The sequence below is a fragment of the Chaetura pelagica genome, unplaced genomic scaffold, assembly GCF_000747805.2.
Source record: "Chaetura pelagica isolate M959 unplaced genomic scaffold, ChaPel_1.0 scaffold79, whole genome shotgun sequence".
NCBI lineage: Eukaryota > Metazoa > Chordata > Aves > Apodiformes > Apodidae > Chaetura > Chaetura pelagica.
Genome location: NW_009969339.1, coordinates 2,190,051 through 2,204,091, shown reverse-complemented (window position 1 = coordinate 2,204,091; position 14,041 = coordinate 2,190,051). Strand labels below are relative to the sequence as shown.

Below are 14,041 nucleotides of genomic sequence, written 5' to 3'. Positions count from 1 at the left end.
ATTAGCCTTGCTTAGGATCAACAGTTCTTTATTCTTTAGCAGCACCCATGACCTCAAGGGAGTAAAAGGCTGCCCATGAAAATAAGAGTGGGATTTCTGTGATTGTAGTAGGTTCTGTAAAATACTGGTTGATCTGTTTTTATCACTCTAGTGCTCATTCTTGTAGTTTGTTTTCATGATCTGTGGAAATGGAAGATCAACCCCACTTGCAACTGTATCACTCAATCACAGGCAAAGGACATGTTTTCTCCTTGCCGAGGCTGCTCCTCTAGCTGTACTTTAGGCAATTCATCTTTCACCATATGCTCCAATTTGCTTTCCATGTTACTGCTCAGTTGATGGGTTGGGAAACGATCAATGCCAGATGCACATTCCTTTCAGGCAGTAAATGCTCCTGCAGCAGTAAGCCATGTGCACCAGCTCCTTGTTTCATTAAAATCGCATATGGTTTCCATTTGCCCCTAATTGGTCTCACTTCAGCTCTGCCATATTCTCTGAGCAAAACGCTTAGACCTGTGGCTCCTTTGGACAATTGCAAGGAGCTATGGGAAACCAGAGCCTTGTCTGTCTCAGCCTGGCTTCCCCTCATCCTGTATGTACTGTGTCTAGAAGTACTTGATCTGGAAGTGAGGACTGAGTTAAATCTTACTGTGCAAGTCTTACTGTACACCAAACGAAAATGGAAAAGGTGTTTTGAGCTCAGTATTGCCTGACTAGCCTTGAGTCACATGCTTGTTATTTTTATCCAGTGTTGTGTGCTGGCTTTCGAAATGCTTTTGTGTGTTGGTTTTGGCAACCACCTTTCCAGCATTGGAACCTTGGCTAAAAGGAATTCCTTCTTTGTCAATTGTCAGGGGCAAAAAATGAGGCACAATGCACTCTGCTGAAGTAATCTCTTGGAGAGAGGTGGAAGGTACCTCTCTGCTGCACTCTGTGTGGCACTCCCTTCCCCTCCCTCCACTTGCATCATCACTCTTTCTTCCTTTACTCCAATACTTGCCTTTTGCCTTTTTGCTCCAGCCTGATGTCAGCTTTCAGGAACTACTTAAACAATATTTAGGTGAAAAATAAAAAAAAAAAAAGGAAATGGAAGATCAACCCCACTTGCAACTGTATCACTCAATCACAGGCAAAGGACATGTTTTCTCCTTGCCGAGGCTGCTCCTCTAGCTGTACTTTAGGCAATTCATCTTTCACCATATGCTCCAATTTGCTTTCCATGTTACTGCTCAGTTGATGGGTTGGGAAACGATCAATGCCAGATGCACATTCCTTTCAGGCAGTAAATGCTCCTGCAGCAGTAAGCCATGTGCACCAGCTCCTTGTTTCATTAAAATCGCATATGGTTTCCATTTGCCCCTAATTGGTCTCACTTCAGCTCTGCCATATTCTCTGAGCAAAACGCTTAGACCTGTGGCTCCTTTGGACAATTGCAAGGAGCTATGGGAAACCAGAGCCTTGTCTGTCTCAGCCTGGCTTCCCCTCATCCTGTATGTACTGTGTCTAGAAGTACTTGATCTGGAAGTGAGGACTGAGTTAAATCTTACTGTGCAAGTCTTACTGTACACCAAACGAAAATGGAAAAGGTGTTTTGAGCTCAGTATTGCCTGACTAGCCTTGAGTCACATGCTTGTTATTTTTATCCAGTGTTGTGTGCTGGCTTTCGAAATGCTTTTGTGTGTTGGTTTTGGCAACCACCTTTCCAGCATTGGAACCTTGGCTAAAAGGAATTCCTTCTTTGTCAATTGTCAGGGGCAAAAAATGAGGCACAATGCACTCTGCTGAAGTAATCTCTTGGAGAGAGGTGGAAGGTACCTCTCTGCTGCACTCTGTGTGGCACTCCCTTCCCCTCCCTCCACTTGCATCATCACTCTTTCTTCCTTTACTCCAATACTTGCCTTTTGCCTTTTTGCTCCAGCCTGATGTCAGCTTTCAGGAACTACTTAAACAATATTTAGGTGAAAAATAAAAAAAAAAAAAGCCTGCCATAAAGGAGATGGAGAAATGGCTAGTTGGTAGGAATAATTTTTTTTTCTTTCTATTTTACCAGAGGTTTCTCAGAGTGGTAGGCATGCTCATTATGTAGTCTGCAGTGTCTCTGCTTCCATCTGTAGCAAACCTAGAATGTTCTGTTGACACAAGGTGTGAGACTAATTTAGCAATGTGTGTAACTCGTGTGACTCCTAGCTACATTCTGTGCCTGTTCTAGATAATCTCTTGGACCTTCCTGGCTTCTCTGAGTTTCATAGGTGTGATAGCTAGCAATGGCAGATGATGAGTTTTTGTTTTAATCTTTTAGCTTTTCTGTGTTTATCACAAGGTACTGCCTGGTCTCCCTTGGCACAAAACATACCATCTACACATTAATCTAAAAGATTGTACTTGTAAATGGATATAAATGCATTTCAGAACCCTCCTTTATACTTCCTCCTTCCAGGCTTTCCTCCAAACAGGCTATCCATGTATGATGGGAAAGCAAGGGATCTAATATCAGGAGTTGGATGCCAGTGCAGTGCTGGGTACCTGAAGTGTCTTTCACCAAATTGCAGGTAGAAACCTGAATAAAATATCTAGAAGAGGATTTGAAGTTTCTTATCGAACAAACATCTCCACTTCTGATTTCTAATGTATTTTAAAGGGAGCTTGGGCTGCCATAGGGTGAGATGCACCATATGGGGAGGAAGAAAAATGCTTGCTACTGCTGCCAGCAAAAAAAAATATGTATCCAGTTAATAAGCTACAGGTGAAATACCAAGCATAAACCAAGTTCTGTTTGTTTTATGCAACCTTGTGCCTTTAATTTGTGGTCTTGTTGGGAGGATTAACTTTCTCCCAAGTAAAGCCCTTCTAGAGCAGTTTATACTTTTTGAAGTGGTGAAAGGTCTGATGCAATAATAGTCTTTTATGAAAGAGATGTATCACTCCTAGTTTTTCAGTGTTGGAAGTCAAGAAGTTCAGCTTGTTAATCAAACAGGAATCTTCAGGGTTAGGAAACTGGATTAATATTTAGCAACTGCAATTGTAATAAGCTGTTTTAGACAGAGGTGGGGCCTGGGTGAAGCCACTTTTTTGGTGGCCTTCAAAAGGCCTTTCAATGCAATGGATAGAGAAGGTTTTTTGGATCTGTAAAACAAAGGCCAGAAGTAAATGTCATAGTTCTGGTTAGAAAATGGAATGGAAAAATATCTAGGAGTCTTGCCTTCTGGTTTTTATTTAGACTTTTATTGTCAGTCAAAATGTTCCAACATGCTTGCTGAAGTAAGCACATGTCCTTTCCAACATCATATTTATGTGGCAACTGTCTTAACTGGTAGAGGTGATGCTGTGTAGCAGCACAGCTGGATTTGGCTTCTTGTAAGACAAAGCAAAAGAGGTTTGCTTTGCTCCTGTGGCTTTGGCTGGAAGTCATAATGGAACAATGCAAGATAAAGCTCCTTTATTGTATTTTTCCAGCCTACTTATGCTTTGCAAGAAGCCTTCAAATTCAATACTCTAATTTTTAGAAGAATTCTATTTTGGTTATGTTGGAGGAGGTGGCTTTCAGTACAGACACATCATCAAACAGACTGGATGTTTATACCTGTTTTTTTTTTCTCTTTGTGAATCCCCTGCTGTCATCAGCATTTCCCCCTCTATTCTGCTTTGCTGTTGAAATGGAGGGATGGATGAGAGGTTGCTTTCTTGTCCTCCTTCCAAAGCAGGCACAACCCCCGTTGCTTCTCATACAAGCCATCAGGCAGTTTAATAGAGATTCCTAAGAGGCTGCATATAGCTGGGACAGATGTCCAAAGGACACAATCCACTTGCAGTTATTCTGGTCCTCTGTTTTTAGGGAGGTCGAATGTTGGTAATAACTGCTTAGAGGTCAGCCATGGAAGTGGAAAAAGTAGTGCAGCTCATGAGAGAGAGTGAGCAAGACAGACACAGCAATTTTGTCTTTCTAACAGTACCAATGCTGTAAAACCTGTGTGTAAAAGCATACTGCCCTGACCAGTTTAGCAGACACCACAATAAATGCCAGAATAAGCTAATACCTCTGTAGTGTGCTAGGTATGCTCAAAAGTCTTAACTATATGAGCTGCCTTAGCTCTGCATGATGTGATCCCTCCAGTGTGTACCAACACAGTAAGGAGTTTTTATGAGACAGGCTGAATGAGGGAACTGCTAGTAAACTTGGTAAAAAGGTCATATTAAATTGCTCTTGGAATTGAGCCCTGGTATGGTCTTTGGATGAATAAAATGGCAGTCCTCCACCTTGGCATGTCCTGTGTCTAGCATTAAGGCAGCGTTCCCAAGTGCACCCTTCTGTTGGGTGTTGTTTTTGCTGTCCAGTTCTTGGTGTATTCAGTGGCCTCAGGAGAGAAGGAGCCTTTCTTTAGCCTCCTGGTGAAGTTGCTGGTCCCTGTATGTTTTATTTTGCCACTCTTTGGAGGTCAAAGATGGGACTGGGAAAATAACTTATCCCCTGTGTCTTGAATGCTAAACAGTATCAATCCTCCATATCCTTCACTTACTTAGAGACAGTGAGCACGCATCTTGGCCAAACCTCTCTCTTAAAAAGACTCATATTATACAACTATAAAACAGATCCCTGAAACAATAATGTGAAGCCATTTGTTAGTCCCCTGAACTGTTCATGATAATTGGTTATGAGAGAAATGGCTTTGGAGCAAAGTCTGGTCTCTAAAGGGTGTGTCCGCCCACTTAAAATACTCTTTATGGATGACAGCCACCCTGTGCATGAAAGTGTCTGGTTCTCATGGTGCAGTTGGGATTGCAACTGGGATTCGTGGTGTTAGCTTGAACATGTACCACTGTCCTCACCTTAAGGGAAGGTGAGATTTGTGATAGTGTCACCATCTGGTGGCTGGCCCAGGTAAGGAACATGAGCTGGAGTTGATGCCTTTGCTTTTCGGTTAGGATAAAGAGCTACTACACATGTAGTGTACACCTGGATGAAACGAGTTGGTAATTACAAGTCTTTCCACCATGTTGTTTCCTCAGCTTGGCCAATGCTTGTCTAATCTCTTGTGTCCATTTCCCTCACATTGGTCATTGCCTATTTGTTCTCCTCCTTGCCTCATGAAAAGAATGCATCTGCTGTCTCTGCTGTAAAGCCATTGTCCTCTTCTGCTTCAAATCTTGCCTTGAGGCCTATTCTTCCTATGGATCCTTGAGAAAATGCTCAGGGATAAAGTTAAAAGAGATGTGTGCATTTGGGCAAATAAAAGTGCATGTAGGAGCTTTTTCTCCTATGCTCATTCTTGTTTGTTTGCCTTTATAAGAACTGATCCAATGACGTTTGGAAAAATAGGTGATTTTTGTGTGTATTATGCAGACAGTTTGTACCATGCTGTAGGTGCCAGTGAGATACAAACCATTAGCTGCTTGCACTGTACTAGTCCTGTGGCAAATCTGACCCATCTCTGTTTTCCTAAGCACTAAGCTAGTTTCTATTAAAAAAAAAAAAAAAGACAAGGGAAGAGAGATAAATACATTCACCATTTGTGATACATTATTAGTATTTTTGAATCCTCAAACAGCAGGTTGTTTTTTTCTTAAGATTTTTTTAAGAGTAGCAACTAAATATCCAGTTTTCTTCCTTTCTGTTCTCTCCCTCATTTTTAAAATAATGTAAAATCTTGAGAGGCAGCTCGTATGTTTTCTGCTCTTTGAATAATAGTATGGCTGCCTGCTTATCTTGTCAAGATTTATATCCTCATCAGATTTAACTTCTCATAAATAATTACAAATCACTCATGAGACCTTGCCAACTGCTCCAGTCCCACAAAGTGACCCGACCTGAAACCCCAAAGTACTGAGAAACATTCATCTTGGAGTATTTTCATAGGCAGTACTTCAAAGGAATTGTGGTTTAAAAATATGCAGCTATTTTGGTGACCACTTGTGTGGGATAAAGTTTCCCATCAGTAATAGCAGGACTGTAACAGAACTTCAGGGAGAAGGAAAGAGTTCAGGGGAACTGTTGTTGCACCTTTTGCCTCATTCTGCTCATGCAGTAGGAGTTTCCAGAAGTAAACAATTGACTTTGTTAGTGTAACATAGACTTAATTTGTAGCAGAAACACTGTAAATTTCTGATAATTTGTAAAGGTTGCCATATTCCTCTGGCTAGTATGCATGACCCCTGCTCAGTAAAGGATCAATGTTTTTTATCTTCTGAGCAGGTGTGAATAGTGGTCCAGCTTGGAGCTCTGCTCTGGGCAGATGTACAAGTGGCTCTCGTGTGTGGAGGCTTAGGGTGATGAAGGCGGACCTGCAAGCAACCTCTGAGCAGTCCTATCATGCATCCAGCATTTCTCTAGTTACCCAGAAGCATCTAATCCTCAGGGGGTGGGAATTTAGTCTAACAAAATACAAGGGGTAGAATTTAAGTTGGAATATCCTCTGCTTCTTGGCTAATGGCTTGACTTTTCCTTTAATATGGGAAAAATGAGGCAGGGTGGGTTCTTTGTCATTTTCTAGCTTTTAGGTATCAGAAGGAACTTACCTAGAAAAGTTACCATTTGGGTGACAAAGGCAGTGTCTCTGAGATACACAGGGCTTGACTCATTTGCAAAAGACTAGAAGTAATGGCCCACACTAAGGTTTTTCATGGTCTTTACTAGCCTCTGATGGTTTGTTCTTCTCTAACTTTACTGGGGAACAATAATCTGAAAATGCGAGTATTTTTAGTCCAGTCACAGATCCTTCCACTTGCTTGCAAGGGTAACAGTTGAAACTGGGATGCTGTTACATGCTATTGTAGATGAGAATTTTGAATCTTTAGTCCTGTGGTAAAGCTGTTGATTAGTCCATAAATCAAAGTTAGTTTCTTCCTGAAGTTGCTGTGCTACTCTTAACTAGAAGCTAAAAGGCTGCCAAGATAGCAGTGAAGTACATGAAGAAAACGGGTTTTTTAGGTATTTTCTCAGCAATTGGAGATGTGCCTGTCCTCTTTTATGCTGAGTTCTGGTTTGGAAACTCTAGTGTTTTGGAATATTGCCTTTTAGTATATTTCTTATCATTATCAATAAGATGCAAGATTTCATTGTTCATTTCAGATGTGCTGGGCAAACACCAGGTTTTACAATTTCAGTGTATTGGCTAGATGAAGATAAGATTTTTTATAACCTTTGCTATAGGCTCCAGAACTAATGAAGTGCCCTGGAATTCACAAGCCTTAAAAGAATTGTATTATTTCTCATTGACCCTTAGAAAGTCTTTTTTTTGTAGCTTCACTGGTGGTTGTGGTGGCTGGGGGCAACAAATGGAAGAACCTAGTTCTTAAAGATATTTGCCATCCTCAAGGACATGCTTCCGTGTGGCTAATAATAAATTTTGAAGATGGGAGTAAATTGAAGTCTGAACAACTTGTTAAATAGCAGAACCAATAAAATTGTACTGGCGTTTACTACCATTGGATACTAGAAGTTGGAAAAAAAAATAAATTAAGAATGAAGTTTGACACTCCATGAATGAAGGTTTTGTTGGTCCTTTGAATCAAAGCCAGCAGGGATGTCTTACCTAGCTTAAAATTTATTTGACAACTCTGGCTGAAGCACAGGATATAAATCAGAGCAGAGTGAGTTTGTCTTCATTTCACACCATTCGTGGAACCTGGTGTGTATAACCAGACCTGTCTTTTCCTTTAGATCTATTCTTCAGATTATTCAAAAAGCTGGGACAAGCTTTTTGCCTCATTAATTCAGTCTAGGCAGTGAGCAAAAACTTAGCCTCCTCTTTTCCCCATTTATTACAGTGGGCTTCTATGGCTGCTTGAAACCCAAATGAGCTAAGAAGCAACAAGATGCTTGTGTAGCAAAATTAATCCCTGAACTTTGTTGCTGCTTTTAGGTAGTGCTGTAATGCAAATAACTGGTAGAGTTTTCCTGCCTGCAAAGGAGTACCTCCACCTCTTTCTCCCTTTCATGACTTCCTGCTTTTTAATAAATGGTTTTCTGTGATGCATTAATATGATGCATTTAGCAGAAAACAGATGAAATGCTGCAAAAGATGGCTGTGAAAGCAGTACCTCTGTCTTGTGCAGGGAATTGTGACCAGGACCTTCATAGGCTCAGAGGAAATTATGCATTTGGTCCGCTTTAGTTGTTGTATTTCAATAGTCTGGAACTATTGGTCCATATATTCAGCAGAGGTGTGTTGTTTGCAGTGGTGTACCATTGTAGGCTTTATGCAAAAGTGTCTGATGTCTCCTTTTCCATAAAAAAAGGGTTTCTGGGGGATTTATAAATAACTATCCCGTTGTCAATCATATTATGTTTCATTCTTTGGATTAGTCTACTGGAATAATTTTCATAGCCCTTGTAATGAGAAGCTTTTAATTAATAACCTTTTATGAAAGATTTGTCCAATTATGTTATAATTTTCATGTTTCCCTTGACTGATACAATTTTGAGTTCCTTGTTTTGTGTGGGATTTTAAAAAAAAATATTATTATTGTCCTGTTGTTTGCATGAGTGTCTTTTGGAGTACAGGGTTTTCTAAAAATGATCTTTATTTGTCCTGGGATGGTCTTCTCCAACCTCATTTTGTGTGGCCTTTATAAAAAATGAAGCCACTTCTGGTGCTTATATGATCCATCTGAGGGATCTCAAAATCCTTATCTATGGGTCAGCTTTACTTTGTCTTCCAGTTGCCTTCTGGCTGGCCTGGCAGCTTTCACTGTGGATTTTGTTTGCTGAACAATTTGTTTTTGCACAGCAGCCATTTGTTGGGAGTTTTTGTGGTATCTGAAAGGTAGCAGCTGTAGTAAAGTCCCCAGATATGGGATATTCCAGGGCTCTGTGCTGTACTGTCATGGTTATTGGGAAACAGAAGCTGAACAGAAGGTACCCAAAGAACAATTTAAATCTAGTAACTTTTTGAACATAATTTTGGTTTTTGAGAGTTAAGACATTAAATACAAACTTCATCCCAGTGGCTTGGTGCAAAGATTTTTAAGCTGTCTTGGTCCCAGCTGTAGTCTGCTTTTCAGGTTTCAGTGAGATTTCAATATAAATCATGTTTGTTCTTATTCTTCACACACAACTGGATTTCTAAATAAATACTTGCTTTGGCATCCCATTTTACATGCCTTTGTTATGTATGAGATTCAGAATAAATAGAGAGGAAAGTTGGCTTGGAGTTTTGTTTTATTTTGCAGAATAATTTATCTTTTCTGAAGTGGGGGGTCTAGCAGAAATGTTGTGTGAAGCTGTATACAATTTGTTGTATTTTTCCTCTCTTGTGACAGTGATCCGAGCTAAAGTTGTGGGGAAGAAGCTAATGAAAGATGGACCATTTGGAACAATGCGATACACAGTCAAGCAGATGAAGGTATGTTTGCAGACATTCCACACAGGCTTAAAGATATGATAATGATTCTAATTAGCATGTATTAACGAATAGACTGTGTGTAGTTAAAATAACAGCACCTCAACTTATTGTTATTGGTCACCCAAAATGGAAGGTAGACAGCAATTGGTAACAGGTTGCCAGGAGAGGGGTAAGGAGCAGGTTATTCCTGGCATACAGTGCTGAAAATCTGAATTCTTCCTTTATTTAAAAATTTTCTGGTAGTAAAAGATGCCAAATGGGCTTCTCTAGGTACTGGAGTCCTGTTAGTGTTCAGCGTACACTGTGTTAGACTGTGGAAATACAAGTTTTTCTATATAGTACTTTCATTAAATTAAAAATGTAGTGGTGGTAGGGGGTATGCTAGCTTGGGAGAGTGGTCTTTCATCTCTTCTTTCCTTGCATCCTTTGTGACCTCCAGTTACAATGATGGCATTTTTTTTCCGTGCACAGGACAAGTGAAACTTGTATAGTGAAGTCTTTTTTTATAACGCTTAACCAAACGCTGTAGCTTTTAAATATCATCAACTCAGAAGAGCTATAAAGCATTGACTCTGAGCTGAAAAGAGGTGGATGGCCTGCCCCAGTTGCTTGGTTTCTCTAGCTCCTGTCTTCAGAGCTCTAATTCTTTGCTGCATAAACTGCACTCAACCTGCTACTTTAGACTTAGGGCTTTTTTTTTTTTTTTCTTGTTATGTAATGCTAAAAATCAGCCCTAGATTGTTTTTCTTGGCTGTTGCCATTCCAGTCATAAGACTGGTTTATGTCTTAAAAAAAAAAGAAAAGAAAAAAAAGAAAGGGAATGGAAAAGCTTGGCAGAGGATGCAGAAATCTGAAACGTATTAGACAAAGTAAAGGTTCAGGAAAAAAAACCCAACAAAACAGTCACTCGCCTGCCTCGTAACAGTAACTCTCTTTATAAGGCAGTTTATAGCTAAGCAGGAAAGCTGGGAGGAGGAGACTCAAAGCCCGTTTCATAAGCGGTCACAGAACCGCACACGTCGCCCGGCCGGGTCCTGGCCAGGCTCTTCCACAGGAGTGGAATTCCAGCGCCTGGAGCGAGCGGGCGTGAGATGCGGGGCTGGCCCAGGTCCTTCCTCTGAAACGTTCCCTTTTAAGATTCAGAAGGAAATGCGGATTGGTTGGTTAACTTGTATTTGTAAAAAAAGGCAACTGGCTGTGTTGGCAGCAGTGAGGCAGTGCTGCTGCTCCTTCATTTGTGTATGTATTTACTTATTTATTTGAATTTTTAATGGCCATCCCTGGCCTCATCAGGCTTGCAGTGCTCTGTGCTGTTCCTGGCCAGCTTTGTCACTCTTTACCTCAGCCAGGGTACCCTACCTCACAAAACTACTCAATGTCCACATGGTTTCAGCTTTTCTGATTTCATCCTGGTCTGCACAGGACCCCTGCCTCCTTTCTGACACATGACCATGGATGAGGTCCAGTGGTGATCTAGAATAACAGTAGTCCCCAGAATGAGTTGCTGCCCTTTACCCACCCACTCTCTCCCAACCAAGGATGCAGCATGCCCTGTTGTCAGCCAGCGAGCTGCAGTGTCAGAGATCTCTGGAACAGCATTAAGCATTCTTCCTCTCACCTAGGAGCCTGCAGCAGTGTCCCTGCTACAAATAGAAAAGGCTTCTAGAGCACAGGCCCAGGCAAGGTGAGCATGTTGAATGGATTAGCAGCCACTCTACTGTCAACAGACACCATCATGTCAATCTTTAAATAAGATGCCTGTATGCCTGTGCCTGTCCCAGCTGTTTTCACTGTGTTACTCTGCAGCACAGGGCCAGGATGTTCACAGCAGATACTGCAGTGATCTGCAACATCCTAATGCCAAGACCACAAGAGAATAATTGTATTTTTTGCAGGAGCAGTTCCACGGTGTTTAGTTAGGAAGCTACACGTCCAACAAAAATGAGAATTATTCTGAAGGGGAGATGGTGTGTTGATCAAACTGCCTTTATGCCTGCTACATAGGTAGTGGGCTGGTGAGATGTTGCAGTGGACATTTAACTGTGACCTTTGCCAGGAAGGAACCTGGAGCAGTCAAAGTGCTCAGTAGAGCTGGTATGTCCGGAGGACATAGTACTTGATAAACAAACAAACCAAGTGTCCTCTTTGAAACTCTGCTGTCTTTCTGCTGAGCTTACAGACTTCAGTATAAAGAGGGATTCAGCTCCATACAGTGGGGGAGCTCAGAATGATGCAGCAAATCTCCTCTTTGCTTGTCCCCAATGAAAGCTGACTGTCCTGCTGTTTTTTTCCTGCTGAAAAGAAAACTGAGGAGGCCTATGGCTCTGCACAGCTGCATGGGAACAACTCGGAAGATAAAACTAACATGTTAGTGTTTTTTGACCTGTAAACCCGTCTGCACCTGCAGATGAAAAATAAACAAGCTATTTAGTCTATTACTGGGTACTGAATTGCCTGTGAAAAGCGCTAAGAGCCTTAAAAGGCAACAAACAATCTTTCTGTTTCTTTCATGGGTTCCTTGGAGTTTGCTGCGACTGATTCTTGCTCTCACTAGCAGTCCTGAACTTGGTGCTGAATTTCACAACTAAACCAGCTTGAGGCCTGGACCGGAGCACAAGATCAGCCCACAGACACAGAACAGCACCAGGCTTTCTAGCATTCAGGCTTGTTGTCTGAAAAGGCCTTGTGCTTTTTCAAGTGCCCTCTGCCTTTCCCCACTGCTTTCTCAAGTAATTTAAGAGCATTTCAAGATCATATGTTAGAAATCTGCACAAGACTGATATAACCCCCTGCATGTTCCTTGATGCTGTGTTGCATTCTGAGAATGGCCCAAACCTATTTCAGGAAACTGCAGAGGAAACAAGGAGATAAGATATTTCTCCTCCATGTACACAAACAGTCCTGGTTGACCATGGCAGCACTCTGCAAAGGCTGTCAGAAGCAAGGATGCTTTCCTTGGTTTGTTGCTAATCTGTAAAATGAGTCTAAGGGTTGAAACCTGATAGTCCCAGGAGGAAAGAAGTGGGGTGGGATTAATTTAGTTTAATTTTAGACAGACTAAAATGAGGTGTTGAGACTTTCCTGTTCTCTTGATTGTCAATGGAGAGCGATAGGAACGACCAAAGTGTACTTCAGCCCAGCAATTTTAGACAGCTATTTTAGGATGGGCTGAGTTGTTCTGGAGCTGCCTGTTCTTGGCGTTTGACTGAAGAAGATCCCTAATTCTTATGAAGTACCTAAATTCTAGGTAGCTGAAGGTTAGACAAGATGACTCCAAGCCTTTGTATATGGTGCAACCTCACGTGGAAAGGGCAGAGGGAGGAACATCGTATCTCAGCGTGAATTCAATCATGCAGCAAGAACCACCACAGGATTTGCATGTGCGTTTCTGAGGCAGTATGGGGGCTGCTAAGGGGAATGCTGACATAGCTGGAAATAGAGCAGCACTAGCAGACACCACCATGTGATACTTGCTAATACTTTGTTCCCTGTCATTACGCTTCTGAAAATATGCTTTTGTGGTGACAGGAGGACTCAGAGGATAGCAGTTAGGAGAGAGGCTAGCTTTATGCTTGGTTGTCTTCTGGCTGGTCTAATAGCACTTCCAGGATATTTTGTGTATCCAAAAATAATGCTTAAGGTGTTGGGTTTTTTTTGTTTTGTTGTTTTTTTAAAGAGGACATCTGTAGAAGATTCCCCCTTGCCAAATTATCTTTTTCCTTCCCTGAGAACAGAGGTCATGGTGAATTTTCTTTAGTCACAAGAGCATGAGGCAGACCCTGGCTGCACCCAGCACTGGTCAGTTAGTGTGACAGTTGCTAGCATCAGTGAGGGGTCACTGAGGGGTGAGCCGAAGTACTTTTTGGGAGGCAGAGCATGCTTCCTTCAGCAACCCCAACAATGGAGCCTCTGATGGTAATGTGAACAGTAAATTAGGTCCAGGAGTTGAAAACCAAACACTCGTTCGGCATCACTAGTTACTTCATAGGCAGTCACATTGAGCTTGATGCTGCAGATGATATGAGTAGTGATGACTGTAAGGATCCTGAGCAGCTTCTCAGAGGATTGGGCAGTCTTGCATGTGCTTTTCTGCAAGGGGGAGAGTAGGCTCAAAGTTGTTCCTCTGCATGTGTAGACTTTATAGCACAGCTGCTTGATTGGCCTGACATGACGCTGAGTGACAGATCACTTGTACAGCACATGCACAGCATACAGCTCTCTGCAGTGTAGATAAAGCAATGCCTGGAGAGACTGGGCAGCCCCAGCTGTTATCTTAGCTTGTCTTATCTGCTTCGATACTGTTATCATAGCTTCTTGGTGTAACACCCACTAGAATGGGGTCTGAACGCGTGACCTTTCTTCTATGTGCCTTTCCTTGCAGTACCCATGGGAGGCAAGGCAGAGCTGTTCAACAGATGAGGAGCTAAAGTGTACTGAGGGCTAAATAACTTATCCAAGGACAGATGGGGTGGTTGTGCCAGAACCTAGATCTCCAACTATCTGAAGCATAATTGGAAAATCTGCATAGAACATACCGTACCAAGAAAATTGTAGGGATAAAGCAGAGATTAGGCAAGGTTCAGTTCTTCCATATTCCTTGAAAGACGTTGCTCACTTATAGAAACAATTATATATTTCAAACACAATCTGTGAGGTTTTTTTGGTACAGTATGATTTATTTTTAAAAAATGCTTTCCTTGCGT

General features: G+C 41.7%; 2 protein-coding genes across 3 annotated transcripts in view; one reads left to right on the top strand and one right to left on the bottom strand.

The window, feature by feature from the left end:
* Window positions 1–14,041, bottom strand: part of SYN3 (synapsin III) — a 179,259-nt gene that overhangs the window by 108,231 nt on the left and 56,987 nt on the right. The window lies entirely within an intron of this gene.
* Window positions 1–14,041, top strand: part of TIMP3 (TIMP metallopeptidase inhibitor 3) — a 36,344-nt gene that overhangs the window by 18,655 nt on the left and 3,648 nt on the right. Inside the window, exon 2 of the mRNA XM_010005778.1 lies at window positions 9,256–9,338. Within this exon, the coding sequence (XP_010004080.1) occupies window positions 9,256–9,338 (83 nt within the window). The remainder of the gene's footprint in view (window positions 1–9,255; window positions 9,339–14,041) is intronic.